Consider the following 17895-nt stretch of genomic DNA (forward strand, 5'->3'; position numbering starts at 1 on the left):
CTGCTGGTCATTTCAGAAGCCAGAACTTCTGGATCCTTTCAAGTTCTCACCCTTGAGTTATGGTGTGATTTGGAACAAGGCATAGAAGCTGGAATTTTAAACAGCAGCCTTTGAAATGAGGAGTATGTGGGTTCCTTATTCTGTGCATCCCTTTCAGAGTGATCACTCTTAGTTTGATAGGTTTGTTAAAGCTCAGAAGGTCTGATGACCCTCAAATTTCAAGTGATTACTTGTAATGCTGACCATGACATCTATGTGCCTTGGTTTTCCTAACAACAAAATAATCATGAGAACACAGTATTTACCTTCCTTACAGCTGTGAGGTTTAGTGTTCTGCCAGGCATTTGGGACTCCTTAGATGAATCATGGGACACCAAGCTCATGGATTATTAATGACTAATAATTATTCTCTAGCTGCTACTTACAGGTGGTCAGCAGCTTGAATGCAGTCCACGGTGATGGCAGCACCCACCTGTCACGCCACGCTGGCTGCCCACGTACTGGTGCTATTTGGAGCTTATTCTAATTACTTCTCTTCAAGACCCAGTAATGGCTGTTAATAGGCTTCCCTGCCTCTTGCTTGGAGATGTGTTGTAATCACCCATGTAACAACTGGCAGAGCTACAGGGGGGGCTGGAAAAGCAGCACTGAGCTCCTGCAGACTGTAGTCATCAGTGGCTGCTGCCTGGTCCTGGGGCTTTTTTCCCTTTGCTTTTCACCTTCATAAGCTGCTGAAAAATTAAAGAGATGAGGACATTGCCTGCCACAGTAGGTGATCTCGCTTTGTCACTTTCAATGAAAATGTGACACGTTAAGCTCCCATTTTGCTGCTTTCTTTCTTCTTTTTTAAAGGACATAGGCATCTCTGAGATCTAGTCCTGCTTTAGAAGACATGGCACAGGGGAAGAAGCTCCCTTTCTGTGGTGTGGGACCAATGTCCTAATGCACAGTTCCCAGGATGTGTTGAGTGCTGCAGCTGGAAACATGTAATCAGTGACTAATGAATTTCCTGTCCTACAAGAAGCCCATATACTGCATTACCTCTCACTTGTGCCAGGATTGTGTTATTTCTGTTGTGGAAGAGGAATTCACAGGCTTTGGGGATGGATGCTGCCTGTCTGCACCCAGGTCAAACCAGTAATCTGTCCATGTCTTTGGCAGCCAGAGGCATGCTCAGGAGCAAGAGGCTCTTGTGAAGGATGAGTGCAAGTCCCAGGGCTGGTGTTGCTTGGCACACAACAGGGTGAAAAGGATTGGCCTTGTGGTACAGCCTCGTGGCTGTAGCTTACATAGTATTTAACTTCTGCTGTACTGCAGTTGTACAGTGAATAAGTGAGGTGAAGAGTAAATTCTAGGAGGCTGAGACCATGTTCCTACTTGGTACTTTGAGCACTTAATAGAGTCTGTTAGGTAGAGAGGGGACTCTTCTGCTAGTCTTAAAACATATGTGCCACTTTGCTATTTCTCTGATATTTATGATAAAGGAATAGCTTCATCAGGTCTGATTCTCAGTGGTTTTTATTGGGAGCATGTCTTTGGGATAAGGCCTGGTGACTTAATCCCTCATTAACTGATCTCTGACATGTCTGCATGGAGGGAACAGGCTCTTGTGTTGTTATCACAGATTTCCAGGCAGTACTTCACTGATGTTCCACAATCCTACAGCGTGTCCAAGGGCCTGACTAGAAGCCTGGAGGCTGTCTTGGGCCTTAGCACTATGCCACAGGGCAGTACTGATGGCACACCTCTTTTGAGAGGAAAAGTGCACAAATGTACATGCGGTTCCTTTCTAGGACTGCGTGTACAGATCCCCAGTTTGCACATGGACAGGTATGTTGCAGCCAATATGTTTTATTTGTTTCCCAGCAGCACCCTTGGATCAGTGCTGAACATCATCTGACTGTTTCAGCTGATTTGCTGGGAGCTGTGCATCCCTCACTGTCTTTGAGTTGGGTAACACTGCAGAAAGTAACCTACCCAGCCTTCCTTAGCTTACATTAGCAGCCTGTCTGTGTGGTGGGCCAGGATCTTACATTTTTGGCTGAGGCATGGAAAAATAATAACCATTTCCACCAGGAATCTCTGAGTTTCCATCATTATTCTGTACCCTAGTCAGGTGAATAACATTGTGCACACAATAATCCCAGCTTGCTCTTGAGAGACAGTCAAATAATTCACTCAGGAGAGCATGATGACACTTAATTGCAGTTTGAGCAAGATCAGTTATGGTTCTTTGTGGCCTAATTTGCTACTCCCATTAAGCCACCAATACCTCAAGGCTGAGGCTGTTGCACCCAGCAAATGTTTGTTGCCTTTTTTGCTGTCTCCAAAGCCCTCCCCATTCTAGGAGATGGACAAATGCAACGTCCTCTTCCCTCTTTCCCTGAAAGCACCAAAGGAAAGAGGAAAATCTTTTGCAAACCAACCGCTGTTGTGTTTTTTTCTTGAACCACATTCTAGTCTGGTCAGCATTCAAGTGTGGAAATGTGTGGTGCTGTGGTTAAAACAAGGGATATGAGTCACAAGTCCTCAATTTGTAAATACCATTTTTTTTCCCCTGCATAACCTTGAGTAGCATGACCTGATGGTGGCTCTCCTCACTTCCTCTAATCTGGGACCCTCATCCATAAAAGCTGTCAGGAAAGAGGAAGGCAGTAAATCACATGTGAGTGCAGGTTTAGGTTAAGATATTTTTCTGAGGTTTGGGTGAGATTTGGTCTGGTCATACTTTGAGATTCATACTGAATGTAAAGTGTACCTGACAGACCTTAACTTTGGTTATGTCCAGTGTTACTCTTCTGTTCCCTTTGTCACTTCTGCTTTTTTAGGGCTCAGAATCAACAGGCTTTGTTGTGGATCTGCACTGTGCATTAGTTCAGCCACAGCCTCGGCAAGGTCCAAGACATGTGATGTTTTCCTGCACGATGATGCATTCCTGCACGATATCTTGTGACTCTGGCCATTCTTTCAGGAGATGTCTGTAGCCTATTGCTGCATTTCCTTGCTGAGGCACGGCTGGAAGCAGCATGCAATTTCCTGCTGAATGGAGTGTGATGCATATTATTTGAACAGCCCTGTCTTCAATACTGGGGTGGGCTCTTCATGTCCCTTTCCTTGTGTGCCTAAGCTGAAAAAGTGGTTTCAGGCATGAGAGAGCTGGATGGTGGGCATTTGTTTATTTTGCTGAAGGGTACTGGTCTTAGCTTAAAAGTCTGATTTCCCTGGCTGAACTATTCCTCCCTCAGATTCCTCGTTGTTGTCCACTTTCTCCAGTGGTAAATTGGAAGTAGTTCCCTTGCCTTCAGTGTATTCCTGCACTGGTCTTCAACCTAACTGAACAGACTGCTCCCAGCAGACCTGTCCCTTGTTTCAAGCAGAGCTGTGCACAGCTGGGACTGTGAACTGGGGAATAGTGTCTGCTGATGTGTGTCTTGGAAAACTGTCAGTACTTGATTGTATTCAACTCTCAGTATTCTGATAAAACAAACTACAGAAGCCTGGGATAATGCAGCTATTAATCTTACTGCAAAACAGCTCCTGTTTTAATTGCCTAGTAGAATTGAACACAGTTTTCCCTATTACTGTCTTTATTTTTATTTAAAACTGTTCCTTTAGATGGTCTGTAAATGTTTTTTCATGTTAGTAGAATTAGCTGAAGTTGAAAATACACCCTTGAAAAAGTTTCAATATTTTCAATTTTTTGTTTTGAAACACCTTTTCTGTCTGAAACTCAAAAATTATTTGAAATGAACAACACATGTTTCAAGCCTGAATTAAACTTATTTCGACATATTTGTTTTACCTGAAAAAATAAGACTTTTGGTTGCTGTTGACTTTTCCTTGGGCCAGCAAGTGAACTGAAAGATGACTTTATTGCTGTTGTTATGTGCAATGCATGCCATGGGTCTGTTTGCGAGTTTGTCCTGGCAACCTACCTCCCTTGGTCCATGGGGGATCCCTGGATGGGATTATCACACATTTAGTGTCAAAAGAAGAGCTCCTGTGCTCTCTCATCCCTTCCCCACCTGATAAACCCTATTTTCTCAGCTATTTGGCCCCCACAGCCAGGGTGTCTGAGGACATATTGGACTTTGAAGGATTTTTTTCTCCCAGCTTATTTACAAACCAGGCTGGTCCCGTTTTGCTTCTCTGAGAGGGGCTCAGGCATCTTGCCTGTGCTTTTTGGGCATCAATGTCAGCCATGCCTCAGCCAAGACAATAGGTTTTGTCCTGAATGTGTCAGCAGTCCAAGGAATTGCTTAGCTGTGTGTCACTGTCACCATGTGCCCAGCTGCTGGCCCATGTGCAGGATCTCATTGTTTGGGACTTGGGAGTCCGAGTTTGTGAGGCAGGGATTAACTTCCTGTGCTGCATCTCCATGGTGCTGCTCCAGTGAGCCAGGGTTTGTGGGTGGTTTAGTTTGGTGGCTAAAATGAGAAACTTTTAATGGGGTTTTTGTGGACTTTGTGAAGGATTCGTGTGTGCCCCAGCTGCTTTTAAATATCACTGCCCCTTCCTGGGTCAGGATATGTATCCTGTTTAAAGTTGGGTTACCTCCCACATCTTAAAGCTCAGGCTAATTCCTTTTGCAATGAGCAGCACTTTGGGTGAGCCCAGTAGGTTACACCTCTTGGTAGCATCACCTTACTCATGATGTGCTGTAAACAGAGTTTGCTGCTGCTGCTAGGATCCTCCTTGTGCATTTGCATTTTCATTTTGTAATTTTCTATTTGAATTTATCTGATGTGCCTAAGGGCATTACAGGATCCTCACTGTTACAATGAATGATTCACAACCCACAGTGCAGTGATTTCCCTCCCCTCCAATAACTCCATCATAGAAGGGAGGGAGCAAAAGTGATAGGAGTTTACTTAGGAAGAGGCCAGATAATACACTGGGAAAAGAATGGGCTGAACTTATTTTCCTTTTTAAAAGCAACACCAAAGGAAATATTTACATTCTCATTGCTGGACACTGCCACTTTACTGGACCTTACTTTTAAGACCCTGTTCTCTTCAGTCAACCTCATTTTCTCTTATCTCTTCATAGTTGTGGATTACCATCATTGTAGGTGTCAATCCGGAGCTGCCAAATAGATCCCCAGAAAATTGTTATGTACAAGAGAGGATTTAGTAAACTGGAAGATATGTATGAGAGTCAGGTTAGCATGCAAACAAATATTTTAACTTGATGATATTTAATGTTTTGATTTGAGCCCTGATAACTTAAAATGGCTTCATATAAAAATTAATGACAATTTTATAACATAATTGTTAATGATTAATGAAATAGCCACCATACAATGAATTTTGATGATTATAATTTAATCATTAAATAATATAATTAGAAAATAATTATAAATTACATATTTATTAACCTGAAAGCGTGATCAGTCACCTAACTGGTGATATGGAAATCTCTGGCACTTCCAGTGCTTTATTTTTCAACACAAAAACGATATCTGAGTCCTAAATGTAAGAACAGGAGTTAGTAAAAGTTACTTGTATGTGCCTGAAAACCAGGCAGCCTTGGGTTTTACGTGACAAACTGTTTCAGCAGCTCACTAATTTCTAGCCTGTCTGCTGCAGGGTAATCAGTGCAATTCCCAGGAAATCCATGAAGGTTTTAATGAGCCATGACATGTTGAGTGCACAGTCAGCGTGAAGCAGTGCAGTGTGAGGAAGCTTTTGGCAAAGGCTGATGCACATAGATCCTGGCTCCTGAGGAGCCAGCTGCTAATCCTGACACTTGCCCAGGGAACTCAAATATTGGGAACTCTGTACCACCTTGCTTCATCTCTTTCACTGTACAGGTGTTGTATCCATAATCTACCTCTGATGAATAGATTTCCTAAATGAGTTTCCCATACTGGCTGGTTTAGGACATTCTGTGTAGGTGTTTCTCCTAGAACACTCTGTCTGGTTCTTTATTAGAAGACAGGGCAATCCCTAATTTTGCCAAAATTCAAATTTTCCAAAGTCACTGATCTTTAAGGGTGTATATCTCATTGTTTTCTGGGTCTGTGGATGAAAGTCTTCACTTAGCTAAAGTGATCATGACTTTTTGTATATTCTCCCTCTTGTGGTTTTGTAAGTAGCATAAAATCTTAATCTATTATTTTGAGATTTAGAGCTACATTTTTATACTGAACTGTTGAGAGATATTTAGGAAGTGAAGCTGATGAACCAGGTCCATAGCAAGCTGGCAGACTCATCCCATAGATAAACACAGATAACAAAACTGGAGAGAGCCCAAGGAAATTACATTAATTTTGGATTTCAGCGTCCTAAATAATACTTATAATAAATAATAATTTCATACTTAAACATTATAAAACTATGAAATTTGTTATAAAATAATAAATAATAATTTAATACTTCCTTACTGGGAGCAACTTCATTTTTAATTTGGTAGTCTAGTGTTTTGAATAGCCTTGCTCAAACTTTAAAGGACTTATTTTATTTTAATCCATTCTAAAATGCAAGTTATCATATTCTTACAAGGTCAAAGACAAGAAAATTCAGTAAACTAAGTGAAGCTAACTAATTTTCAATCAGATATACACCTCTTCAAATCCAAATTGCAGCACTGGGACCCCGTAAGCCAAACCAAGAGGGAATGGAAAATCAAGCAAAATTTATAACAGAAAGGATGTCTTTTATTAGGTCAACTAATGTAGCTAAAAATAAGAAACAGGCTTACTTTTGTGTACACGAATACTGACATGCACAGAGATGAAACTGGATTTGATTTTTGTTAAACACCAATGCATGTATTAAAATGAAGAGAGAAAAGGGACAGCTACTGGCAGATGGCCTGGATTTTTAAAATTCTTTTTGCTGAAGTGCTGCTAGTATCATGGGTGAACAGACTTCCCCATGGCACTCTTTGAATTGCCTGGATTTTTTTAACAGTCATTTCTGTCAATTGAAAACTTGCTGAGTAGTAGCTAAAGATTTTGGGGAAATGAATGCTGGGGAATGATGTAGTGAGCGCTGTGATGAAGAGAGCCCAGCAACATGATGTGATGGCTTTCATGAGGCTCCTCCCTTCCTCCCATCGTTAAACCACACACAATAACACATCCTAGGTGGTCGAGAGAACTTTGCCGAGAAGTACAAAGTGCCTGAATTGCACATGTGATTGTTACACTGGGATAAAAGCTGGAGTCGGGACAAGGGCAGATCCCACTGCTTCAGTATTTGTACTTTTTGAAAAGCCAATTTGGCAAGCAGCATAACAAGAGCCTAACAAGTGGATGGACATATGGGGAGGCAAAATAATTGTGCATTAGGAAGACGGTGCAGATGTGAGCTGCAGGAAGGGCGTAACTCCATATGGCGCATCGCTGACCTTCAGTTGGTGCCTGAATGACCGTACGCGGTGCGGGTCGCGCCATCTGAGCGGGGCCCAGCCAGCCAGAGCTGGATTCACGCACATCATCTGCCTCCTAGAACACAATAAAGCAGCTACCGACAGCTGTGGTGCCTGAGATCATCCTGGTATTGCTGCACCTTGCAGCTCTGACACCTTCCCTGAAACAGTGTGTTCCGTGCTTCGGGACAAATATATATCATTACCTCTGCTAAAGTGGTGGTGGTGGCTTCTTAATCCCTGTTAATCCTCTGTGCAGGAAAAGCAGAGATAAGTGTTCAGGATACTTAATTTCTGTCTGTGTTCCCAGGGTTTAAAACCCTTTATATGCCTTTGGAAAGGAAATTACTTAATTCTTTCAACCAGAGAATATTAAAAATCCTGTGGTTAGCATGTTCATTTGAGAAACATTATGGATTTTTTTATTTATAAACTAACCCCAGAGGGATGTGCATGTTAGGTAGAATAACAGTGGCACTCTGTTATATGGAGACTGTGATGTGTGGAGGACTTAATTCTTCAACCTAGAAATCCTTTGACAAAATACACTTGATAAGTCCAAACTATCACTTTGTTGTATTATCATTTGTTCTTCCCTTTCCCTTTTCAGCTGTTAATCCTGACACTGGCTTAGAGTTTGGCCCCATTTTATCAATGGCTGCTTGAAGTGCTCAGGAGGATTTGCTCCAGTATTCACAAGAAGTCTTTGATATATGAGATTGTAGGCTAACACTGATAATCTTTTGTGAGGAAGTGTCACAATACATACATCGATCATCCAAGCCTCTATCTGTCAGACTCTCCCAACTCAACCGTATTTTTCATGACACAATGCAGCGCATGGCCTTTAAATTACCCATCTGTCTGACAAATCAGTGAGTGTGGCAGAAACTGGCAGCAGTTTGACGTCGCCTATCACTTTAACTGAAGTGAAAGTAATGCAAACAGATTTATGGGATCCCCTTTGATTATAGACTATGAATATATTTGGAATTGATGTTTGTGAGAGAGACACAACAGAGGGGCAGGAAAGGCTTGTAGGCAAAAGCAGTAGTTTTGGGTTTGCAGCTTTGCATTTACTATGAGGGAGATTGTTCTGTCCTAAATTTTTCCCTCCCCATATGGTGCATTTCATGTGAGCACCTCTGACCTTTTTTCTTTTTCTTTTTTTTTTTTCTTTCATCCTGAGTGATTATTTAGCTGATCTAAATTCATAACTTTTTAAATATCAAGGCTGAGTTTTCTTAAATGAATTTGATGTACAGCTGTTAAATATATCTGTAACATTTGTTGCATGTCAGTAAATACTGCTGAATTTCCAAGTGGGCTCAGTGAAGCACAGCAGAAGGCAAATACCTGGCAAGGATGGCTGCTTGCTGCAATGCTGGTGAGGACTTGAGTTCTGTGATGGAGTAGAGCAAAGCATTGACTTGGTTTTTTTGATCCAGTGGTTTATCTTTGAAGAAGTAACCAAGACCTTGGCTTTTGCCTTTTGCCTCCATGCAAACACTCTGGTCCCAGTATAGTATTGCCATGAACCTGGCTCATAACCAAAGTCTGGCATAGCAAGCCTGGGTTTTTAGGAAGAGAATTTTATCCTACTCATTGATACTGTTAAGTGTAGTGGTGAATTGCGATGCTGAAAGCTAGGACAGAGAACTACTGAGTGTGTCTCATGTGCAGGCAACAACATGCCCATTCAAACAACTCGTGTCTGCAGCTGAGCTCTGGAAGCCCAGAGCCATTCAGCCCAAGTAAGTGTTAGGGTGGTACCCTTTGGGTTTTAGTACGTTTATAAAATCATTTTCTGAGCTCTGGAGCTTACACAAGCTTCTTTTGAAACGCTGCTTCAAAATGCTGCCTTTCTTCAGCGAAGCCATAGACTTAAGTGATTCCCCTCTTCTTAAAGAAATATTTTTCAGGAACAAAGGTGCAGGCATTGGAAGTCACTCAACAAAACAGCTGAGGTTCTGCTGTGATGGCTTATGCCTTGTTTCCTGAGGAAATTGTGATTTGTGAGTTTGCCACAGAAACTCAGCCCATTCTCTAAACACCTTCAGAGTTTTCTCATGCCAGGCAGCACTGAGCCAAGAGAATCTGTGACTGATGCGGGTTTTTGTATTCCTGCTGCCACAGCCATTGGTAGCTGGGGAGGATCATGATCTACAGCTGCTTTGAGACAAGTTTTCTATATTTGGAATCCTTCTCCTCAATTTGCTATGGGGATGTTGTCATAACCTTGAGCTGAATTTAGTTTGTTGATTCTAGCATGCACGCTATCTGAGGTGCCTCACTGAGGGTACCATGTAGCTTTTGCATTACCTAGGAGCCTCTGGCTGCCTCCCACAGGAGAGGGGCTAGGTGGTCTTTGGGGTCTCTCTCTCTCTCTCTCTCTCTCTCTCTCTCTCTCTCTTTTCCTGTCTAGAACTTGGTTAGTGGGAACCTATGCAAAGCTTTAGTTTGGCTAAAGGAAACCCTGACATATTTGCATTTAGCCCCTAGTTGACTAGGACATCCCCAGTGCTTGCTTTTTTTTCAAATCCAAGATACTTCTGTTTTAAAATTCCCACATACAGTGCTCCCATCAGGTCCTGCCTGTCTGCATCCTGCATCCATCCTGAAAACACCTGCATTGAAGAGCACTCTGTGCAAGTCCCACACCTTTTTGGTGTTTCTGAGGGGAGTCACATCTACACTGGAGCACAGAAGACACATGCTATCCCAGTGTAATGTTCAAAGCACAAACATCAGCCAGGCTAGGACACTTTGAAAATCAGAGCTAGTGTATCTTTGCTGATGTCATTGCTCTGGTATAATCCTGTATGAGTTTTTTCAAGCACAGCTTTGCAGTCAGAGATGCCACCAAGGGAAGCGTGACTTGGGTGGACCTGTCACGTTCGGCATGTTCTGCTCTTGTAGCACAGCAGAGAGCACAGTCCCAACGTGGTCCCTTTTGGATTAAGCCAGTCCTAGGCTATTCTCTACAGGCAGTAGCTCTGAAAATCAAGGAAGGTACGAGCTTTAATACAGCATGGTTTGAATGTAATTTCTAGGACCCAGTCAATGATACTGGATGAAATGTAGCCTGACCTCTCTGCTTATAGTACCTTTGACTAGCTACTAATGAATCAAAATACCTTCTATTTAATAATGAATTTTTCTTCACCTCTAGGGAAGATGTATAAACTTCACCCGTGTGAAATCGGATGGGACCTCTGCCCCTTACAGCCCACCGCCGAAGCTGCCATTGCGCGACAACACCCCCCTCAACAACGCTCCAAGGAATCCTTCCTCTCCTGTGTCTCTGCAACCTCCTTCCAGGCAGCCACCTCCTGGACCACCTCCATCCCGAGCTCCTCCTGGGCCTCCTCCTTCACGCCCACCCCCACAGCCCATGGCTTAGAGTGCAGCAAAACCTGATCGACACAACATGTCTCTTTGCTGAACACAGCATATTTATTGAGTATTGGTTTACAGTTAAAGATAGCAGAATTTGTTGCTGGTCAGCAAAAAGAAAAAAAGGAAAAAATATTGCCAAGTGTCAATTTTAGTGTATGAATATATTTATACCACACGTGCTGAGTAAACATTCAGTGGAAAGATTCAGAGCTATGGGGTATAGAAACAAACCAAAATGATCATCTAGATACAGTAGCAGCTTCTTTGTGTATACTTTTGAAGATCTATTTAGATATGACAGTTGTCTGACTTGCTATGTCAGATCATTCATTAATAACTTCAGCCAGTACTCGTGCATCAGTGGCTTTGATAGCTGCCACCTACAAGTTGGTTCATTGAGGAATTTGCTTTCTTTTCCCCAACAGTACTGCATCCAGAAATTAATATGGATCAACAATTGCAAAGATAACTTTTTGCCTTTGGTTCTGCAGGTGGAATTTCCATGGAAATTTTAAGAGGCCAGTAACAGTAATGAGGTAACAAGACTATGTGCCAATAATCTAGATCAATAATCTGTCATAGAAGAGGGATATATCTTTTCCCCCTGGAAAAATCAGTTCTGAGCCTGCCATCTCTGCATATGTTTAGATGTGGTTGCAGAGGATAACCAGTGGAGATGAGATACTCTATCTAGAAATCCAGATTTTGTACAAGACTTGGGTTCATATTTTTCCAAAGTTCAGAGGAATTTTGTGAAAAATATTTTGGCTTTGTGTTTAGTTTTCATTTACAGAAAGAGTAGTCCAAAAGGAAGCAAACATACATGGAATTTGAGCATAGATGCTGTAGTAAGCAAATATAATGTGTTATTTATATCAGCAACATTGAGGGACTGATTCTATTGCTATTTGATTTGATAAATTTCCTTTTGATCTTACTGCCAAGAAGAATTTGATTTTGTGATTAAAACATAAATTCCTCTTTGAGCAGCTCTTTCTTTAGACAGTTCAGATCTCACTAATATGTAACCCTGCAGTCTACCTGTGGCTGAGAGGCATGGTGTGAAGAGTGAGCATGAGCTTTTATCCCTGTTTTACATGCTTGGCTGCTCTCCCATGGCTGCAGTTCTGGGTGTCATCAGAAAGCGATGCGAGCACCCACACAGAGGAGGGAATTTATGACGCGGGACTGTGGGCCAGCCCATTATTAGTGTTCACTAAGCAATACCTGAGTGGGTTGTGCCCAGAGCATTCCCTAGTAAATCAAAGTAACACCTGAGCTTGCTTTTTCTCCACCACTACCTATTGTATTGGAGAGGAAACCTATGCTGGTCTGCTTTGGCACTGGCTGTGTTTTTAGGACAGTTGTAGAAATAATGATATGTTGCATTATGACACAGCATATGCCTATTTCTCCATCTGTGTGTGGGTGTGTAACACATCATAGTAGTTATTGGCACATAAGTCTAAGATATAATACTAACTGTATTGTACAGTTGCTCCAGATTTAAAACCTTTTAATGCAGTTGTTACAGGCATATAAAGTGATACTGGTAGAAACAGAAATCAAGCTTAATGTTTCCAGTGGAAGGCCCACTTGCAGAACACCACCAAGCTCTCATCAGTCTTTGCTGATCACTGTGACATGCCGTGTGTATGCAGCTGAGGCTGTCAAACATGACTCAGAAGAACCACAGAGCCTCTTTCTCCTCTTGCACTGCTCTGCTCTCTTGAGCTTAGCTCTTACCTCATATATATTGGTGCAGGTAGTGGAATCATGGTTGTGAGTGCCAACTGGCCTTGGAACTGTTCCCAATTTAGGCCAGAGTCAGCAAAGCACTTCTGCATGTGTCAAAATGTCCTGCAGGTCAAGAAAAACTTCCTTATGCCCAAGTACTTTGCTGACCTGTGACTTCATTGTGATCAGAAAGGAGAATTGGGATGCACTCAACCCTATCCTCATTCTTCTTCGACACTTGAATAGGGTCTGCATAATTTGGTTCATGAGAATGGATTTCTGTTTGGAGGGGAAAGAAGAGTATGTGTGTGTGTGTGTGCTTGTGTGTGGGAGCTGTGCAGGGTTTTGTTTGGTTTCTCTTGCTTTACAAAAATTGCTTGAGAGTTGCACTCCTATGAATAGAAAGGCCTTTTGCAGCCAGTGTGACACAGAGTTATCACCTATCTCTGTTTCTTTCAGATGAAAGGTGAAACTAAAACAAGTCTTATTTTTCACTGCAGTTCTGGTGAAACTCTGTTTTTACCCCAATGAAAGGAACTGAATGACTGCAGTGGGAGGGCAGGAGGAAGGGTGGGGGAAGGTGCTTCACAAGCAGAGATCATTGATGGGCATTATACTGGTAATATAGAAACCCTACAGTAACCTTGCTGGGTCTAAGATAATTCGTAATGTGTATGTACCATGAACCTAACAGCTTCTCACATTGGTTGTATGAGAATAATTAGCCAGCAAATGCTAACTAGAAATTGAAATGGCAGAGGACAATAAAACTGACACCCATGCCAGGACAAAACAGGCATTAGAGCTTTAAGTTCTTGTGAGGCTGCAACAGACCGCTGCTCTGTAGATACCAAGTCTTATCAGCAGGCAGAAGTGAGATTGAAGCAGTGACTTGTGGGTCAAGAGTTAACTTTAGCTATTGAAAAAGCCTGGGAGCCAAATTTTGTCTTGTCTTGCACCTGTAGAAGTCTTGAGCAGGGTGAGTAGAGTTGGTGATTTGCCCTCATGTTAATGTTGGTGGAATGTGACTCCCTACCAGTGACAGTGGAGGTGTTGGCTTAGGCAGGGCTTCTCACAGTCACACATCCAACATGCCTGTTGTTTGCCGTTGAGGAGAATATTTGTCTTTGCTGGAATAGACAGTTTTGCAAAGATAACACTAATAATAATTCTGCACAACTTGCAGCAGGAATAGAAACAGCTTAGGCTTTGCCAAATCCTAGGTGAATGGATTCATGTATGATAAAGCAGGAACCACCATGGATTTGAGAATTAGATTTGGCATAAATGGAGTTTCCTGCATTCTCACTGTAAAAAATTTAAGCATTTGATGTGTAACTTGAGTTTTGGCTGCAGCCTCAGTGACAGGAGCACTGCAGGTTTAGTTTGCTGGTAAAGCAGGAAGGGAAAGTGAACTTTTTTGCCTTAAACTGAATTTTCTTTGCAAAGGTGGGAGCAATGAATATGCTGCACTGGCTACAGAAAGGCCTTTTGGTTGTACAGAAATGTACCCATTTGCAGTGATCTCAGGCACTGTAACAGCACAGTAGGAGAAAGTAGTTGCTATTTTATCATCTGTTGAGCTTGATCCTTACCTGGTATAAATCAAAATAGACCAACTGAAATCAAGGCACAAATATCAGTGTCCATCAGCTGAGAAATGGACTGAAAATGGTCTGAAAATAAATGAAGGGACAAAATCCCTCTAATGGACTTGTTGTTTCAATGTTGGTTTTGGCATTCTTGTATATGCCAATTGTGATTACAGTAGTTACACTGCTAAGAAATGTTCTCATGTGGGAATGATTCCCATGTATTTTCCAGTATATAGCACCATTTGACACTTGCAAAAAGTGAATATCTAATGCTTCTCCAAATCCTAGAGGAAAATGTGGATTCAGGAGACCTTGGTCTCACACTTAGTACAGATGTGAAATGACCCAAGGTGCAAAGCAGCGGGGAGGGAAATTCAATGTGTTTAAACCTGATACAGAACCACATTGATCAAAGCATATTTATGGCCATTTTTCAAGCTCAGTGCATGTGTTGCCATCTGTGGGAGTAGCCTGCAGAGCAGACGGTCCTAAATAGAAAAAGAAAAAAAAAAAAAAAAAAGGAAAATAATCAGCTTCTCATGTGAAAGAGCAAGCATAACAATGAATGACATTATTTCATGAACTGTACCAGTTCAAATGCAAGTGCACCTGGTGCTCCTAATGCTTTTTAGTCCTGTTGGTCTTCAGACAACATGATCAGTAATACACTTTCTCTCTTTAATCATTTGCTGGTTTTATTGTTGTTACTTTGGGGTTTTTTGTGGTTTGTTTGTTTTGTTGGTTTGTTTTTTTTTTTTTTAAGAAACATTTAACTGAGAAAACAGCCCTACTTCTGTAAATATAGAGTTTAATTTGGAGGAGACAGCACACTTCTGGATGTTACTGCTGGACAGTTATTTATTAAAAGGGGCTCAAGGTGAATAAATAGAGGTGGCTCAGGATACATGCATGCAAGTGTGATAATGCAGTATAGCATTTTCAGTTCTCTGTAGTTTTGGGGTGAGGGGAATTTTTGGGTCATCCTAGTTTTTTTAGAAGTTTATACCATTGAATAATGCAATAGAGATTCCTAGCCTATAACAGTGCTTGAACAAATGTGTAGATTATGATAGTTTTTTTCATTTAGGAGATCAAGATAAGGATTGGGAGGGAAAAGCGTTTTAGGAAATGTTTTGGTTTTTATGGGGAAAAATGTACTGTAGTCAATTTTTTAATTTTTCATTTGTTTAGAAAGATGTAGTGTTTTCAGAAACAGTGGGGATGTGGGCTGATCCACAGCTGGGGCATGGAGATGTAGGACAGAGGAAGCAGTAAGATTTTTGAGGGATAAAGAAGCTTTACTTGGGGGGTATGGGTTTGTTACTGGTACATGTGGTACAAATTTCTGTAACTGACATGCTGCTTCCATGTTATAATCATGTAACTTTATACATTTTAGGCACGTGCTCCGTTTTTCTGAGAAAACCTTGCAAATGTAATGCCTGCATGCAAATGTGGGAGATGTAGCCACAATCTTATAATCTAACATAATGTAGTCTTAATGGCTTCAGAATCAACAATAAAAGTGCTTACTGGTTAAACACTATAAAGAATTTTATTGCAGGGTCATTTTAAGAGGCGATAAGCTTCTCTGTATCTTCTTTCTAATCAGCTCAGCCACCTAATGGTCAGGAGAAGAATGTGGAGTTGGGCTGTCAGAATTGCCACCCTTGATTTGCTACTAACTTAGAGACAAGAGTATGTTCTGTGCCTCAGTTTCATGTTTCTAGGCTCAGAATTTCAATCTTTGTCTAATTCAAAGTAAGCCATTGTTTTTTGAAACCAGGTAGAAATGCTGAGTAAATTGAACTGGACTCAGGGTTCAGACATTTATTAACACATGGGGCAGAACCTGAAATAATTGCTGCTATCTTAAAGAGGAGTCATAGAACACACAGACATAAAGTAAAGTTCATGCAAGATAAAATGCCAGAGCTCAAGACTTTAACAAAGAGAAATTCCATGGGAAATCCTACACTTCTGAAAACACTGGAGTCACCAGGCTTCAGACAGAACTACAGATTTTCAGTCCCTCCCTGCTTCTGATGTTCCCTCTGTATCTGTTCCAGCCCCACTGAGGACTGGGGGCAGAGGGCTGGTGGACATAAGGCAGGCAAGAAAGTCAACAGGGGTAGGCCACAAAAATCTCCAACCCAAGCAGTTTGCAATTATGGGTAGTCAAGGCTGCTGCAAAGCTGTTGAGCTGTGGTCTGCACTCAGTGTGCCCAGCATGGCAGCCACAGCCCTGTGTGCAAGGAGAAAGGAAGCTGCCCCTGAGCACATATGAGCCTCATCTGCAAAACATGGTGGGCGCCAAATTTCGGGACTCTGGTGGCCACATGAACTCATTGCAGCAAAGCAGGTGGGAGCTGTGTAGTGCCCTCTGGGCAGCTCCAACTGCCTGTGCTGCTAATGGGAATTGAAATCCTCAGCCTGGAGCTGTGCTGTTCCCTCATGGAGGATGGGGCTCTGACAAAAAGCCTGGCTTGCTCTCACTCTGTGCCCCAAGCTGGCAAGACAATAGTTACCCAGAATGGTTTTGTGGCCTTCGCTCTTTTTTGTTCTTCCATCTGCTTCTTACTCAAAAAGCAGGCTTGGGCTCTTGGAAGAGATCAGATAAAAGTAGTCCTGCAGCCAAGGCTCTGGGCATTTTTATTCTGCATTAACAAAAACCCTACATTGGCTGCAGCTGTGGCTGCTTAGGTTTAGGCATGCCTGAGACAACAAAATTCAGATTTGACCTGAGCTTTCCCAGAGACTGGGAATGTGCAGATCCAGGTCTTTGGTTATAGAATTGTCTATAAAAAGCCTCTAGTGCTGATTTAGAATCTTTCATCAAATGTACTTCACAGTCTCAGGAGTAGCATTTATATGTTCACATACACCAACCTCTACCCTATCTGTCTGTATGGAAGTCAGCAACAAGAATTTTTTTGGCTTCAGCAACCTGAGCCAGGAATGGAAAATATGCTCTTTTCCCCTCTCCTCTCATTCCTTGAGAAACCACAGGCAGAGCATGTTGCCCATGCTGGGAGTTGTCTGGTCTGTACTCTGTGAATGTGCTTTGCCCTTTGGGATGGGACTCATCTCAAGTTTCATCTGTTTCTGCAACAAATTTCCCCTTTTCCTGCCCATCAGAGGACCTTCCTTTTCACTGCTTGGGAGGCTGCACTGGAGTTTCCTGGCCAGGTAACATCACTGATTTCTGACTGCAGCTTGAACTGTGAGATTATGTATGATATGGAAAAGTTCTCTAAAAGAAAGCTTTCCTGCTGGAAGGTTTTGCCTGTGACATAGATTGAGAAATACTTCCTTTTAAGCTGTCAGAAATGCATGATTGTATGGGTCAGTACTTCACTGAAGGTCCTTAGAAAAGCCCATCTGTGTCTCAGCCACAGAGGTCACTCACTGAAGTGAGCTCTCCTCACAGCAGCCTGTCCCTGCCATGGAGCAGCTGCCTTGCCCTTCATCCACGCTGATGTCCTGCATCTTGCTGAACCTCTGGGCCATGATTCAGGAGCTCAGACTGTTTCTTCAGGGTAGAAACAGGAGCCCAGCAGAACCACCCTAGGTCCTGTGACAGAACACCTCACACTTAGAGTGTACACTTTTCCCTCTAATGGCAGAGGGATATGGATTGAGAGCATGAGTTTTCCCAGTGAACACAGGAACACAGCTGTCAAGCCATAGTCATGCAATAAACACCCATGTGTTTGCCACAAGGTACCAAATACAGCAACTCTTGCCTTACAGCAATTCTTGCCTCATGCGCTGTTAGGGTAAAACACTT

General features: G+C 42.2%; 1 protein-coding gene across 1 annotated transcript in view; it reads left to right on the plus strand.

Moving 5' to 3' along the window:
* Nucleotides 1–15638, plus strand: part of ANTXRL (ANTXR like) — a 57153-nt gene extending 41515 nt beyond the window's left edge. The window contains exon 18 of the mRNA XM_053949553.1: nucleotides 10547–15638. Within this exon, the coding sequence (XP_053805528.1) occupies nucleotides 10547–10777 (231 nt within the window). The 3' untranslated portion in view covers nucleotides 10778–15638. The remainder of the gene's footprint in view (nucleotides 1–10546) is intronic.
* The last annotated feature ends 2257 nt before the right edge of the window (nucleotides 15639–17895 follow it).

The sequence above is a fragment of the Vidua chalybeata genome, chromosome 8 (assembly GCF_026979565.1).
Source record: "Vidua chalybeata isolate OUT-0048 chromosome 8, bVidCha1 merged haplotype, whole genome shotgun sequence".
Classification (NCBI taxonomy): Eukaryota; Metazoa; Chordata; class Aves; order Passeriformes; family Viduidae; genus Vidua; species Vidua chalybeata.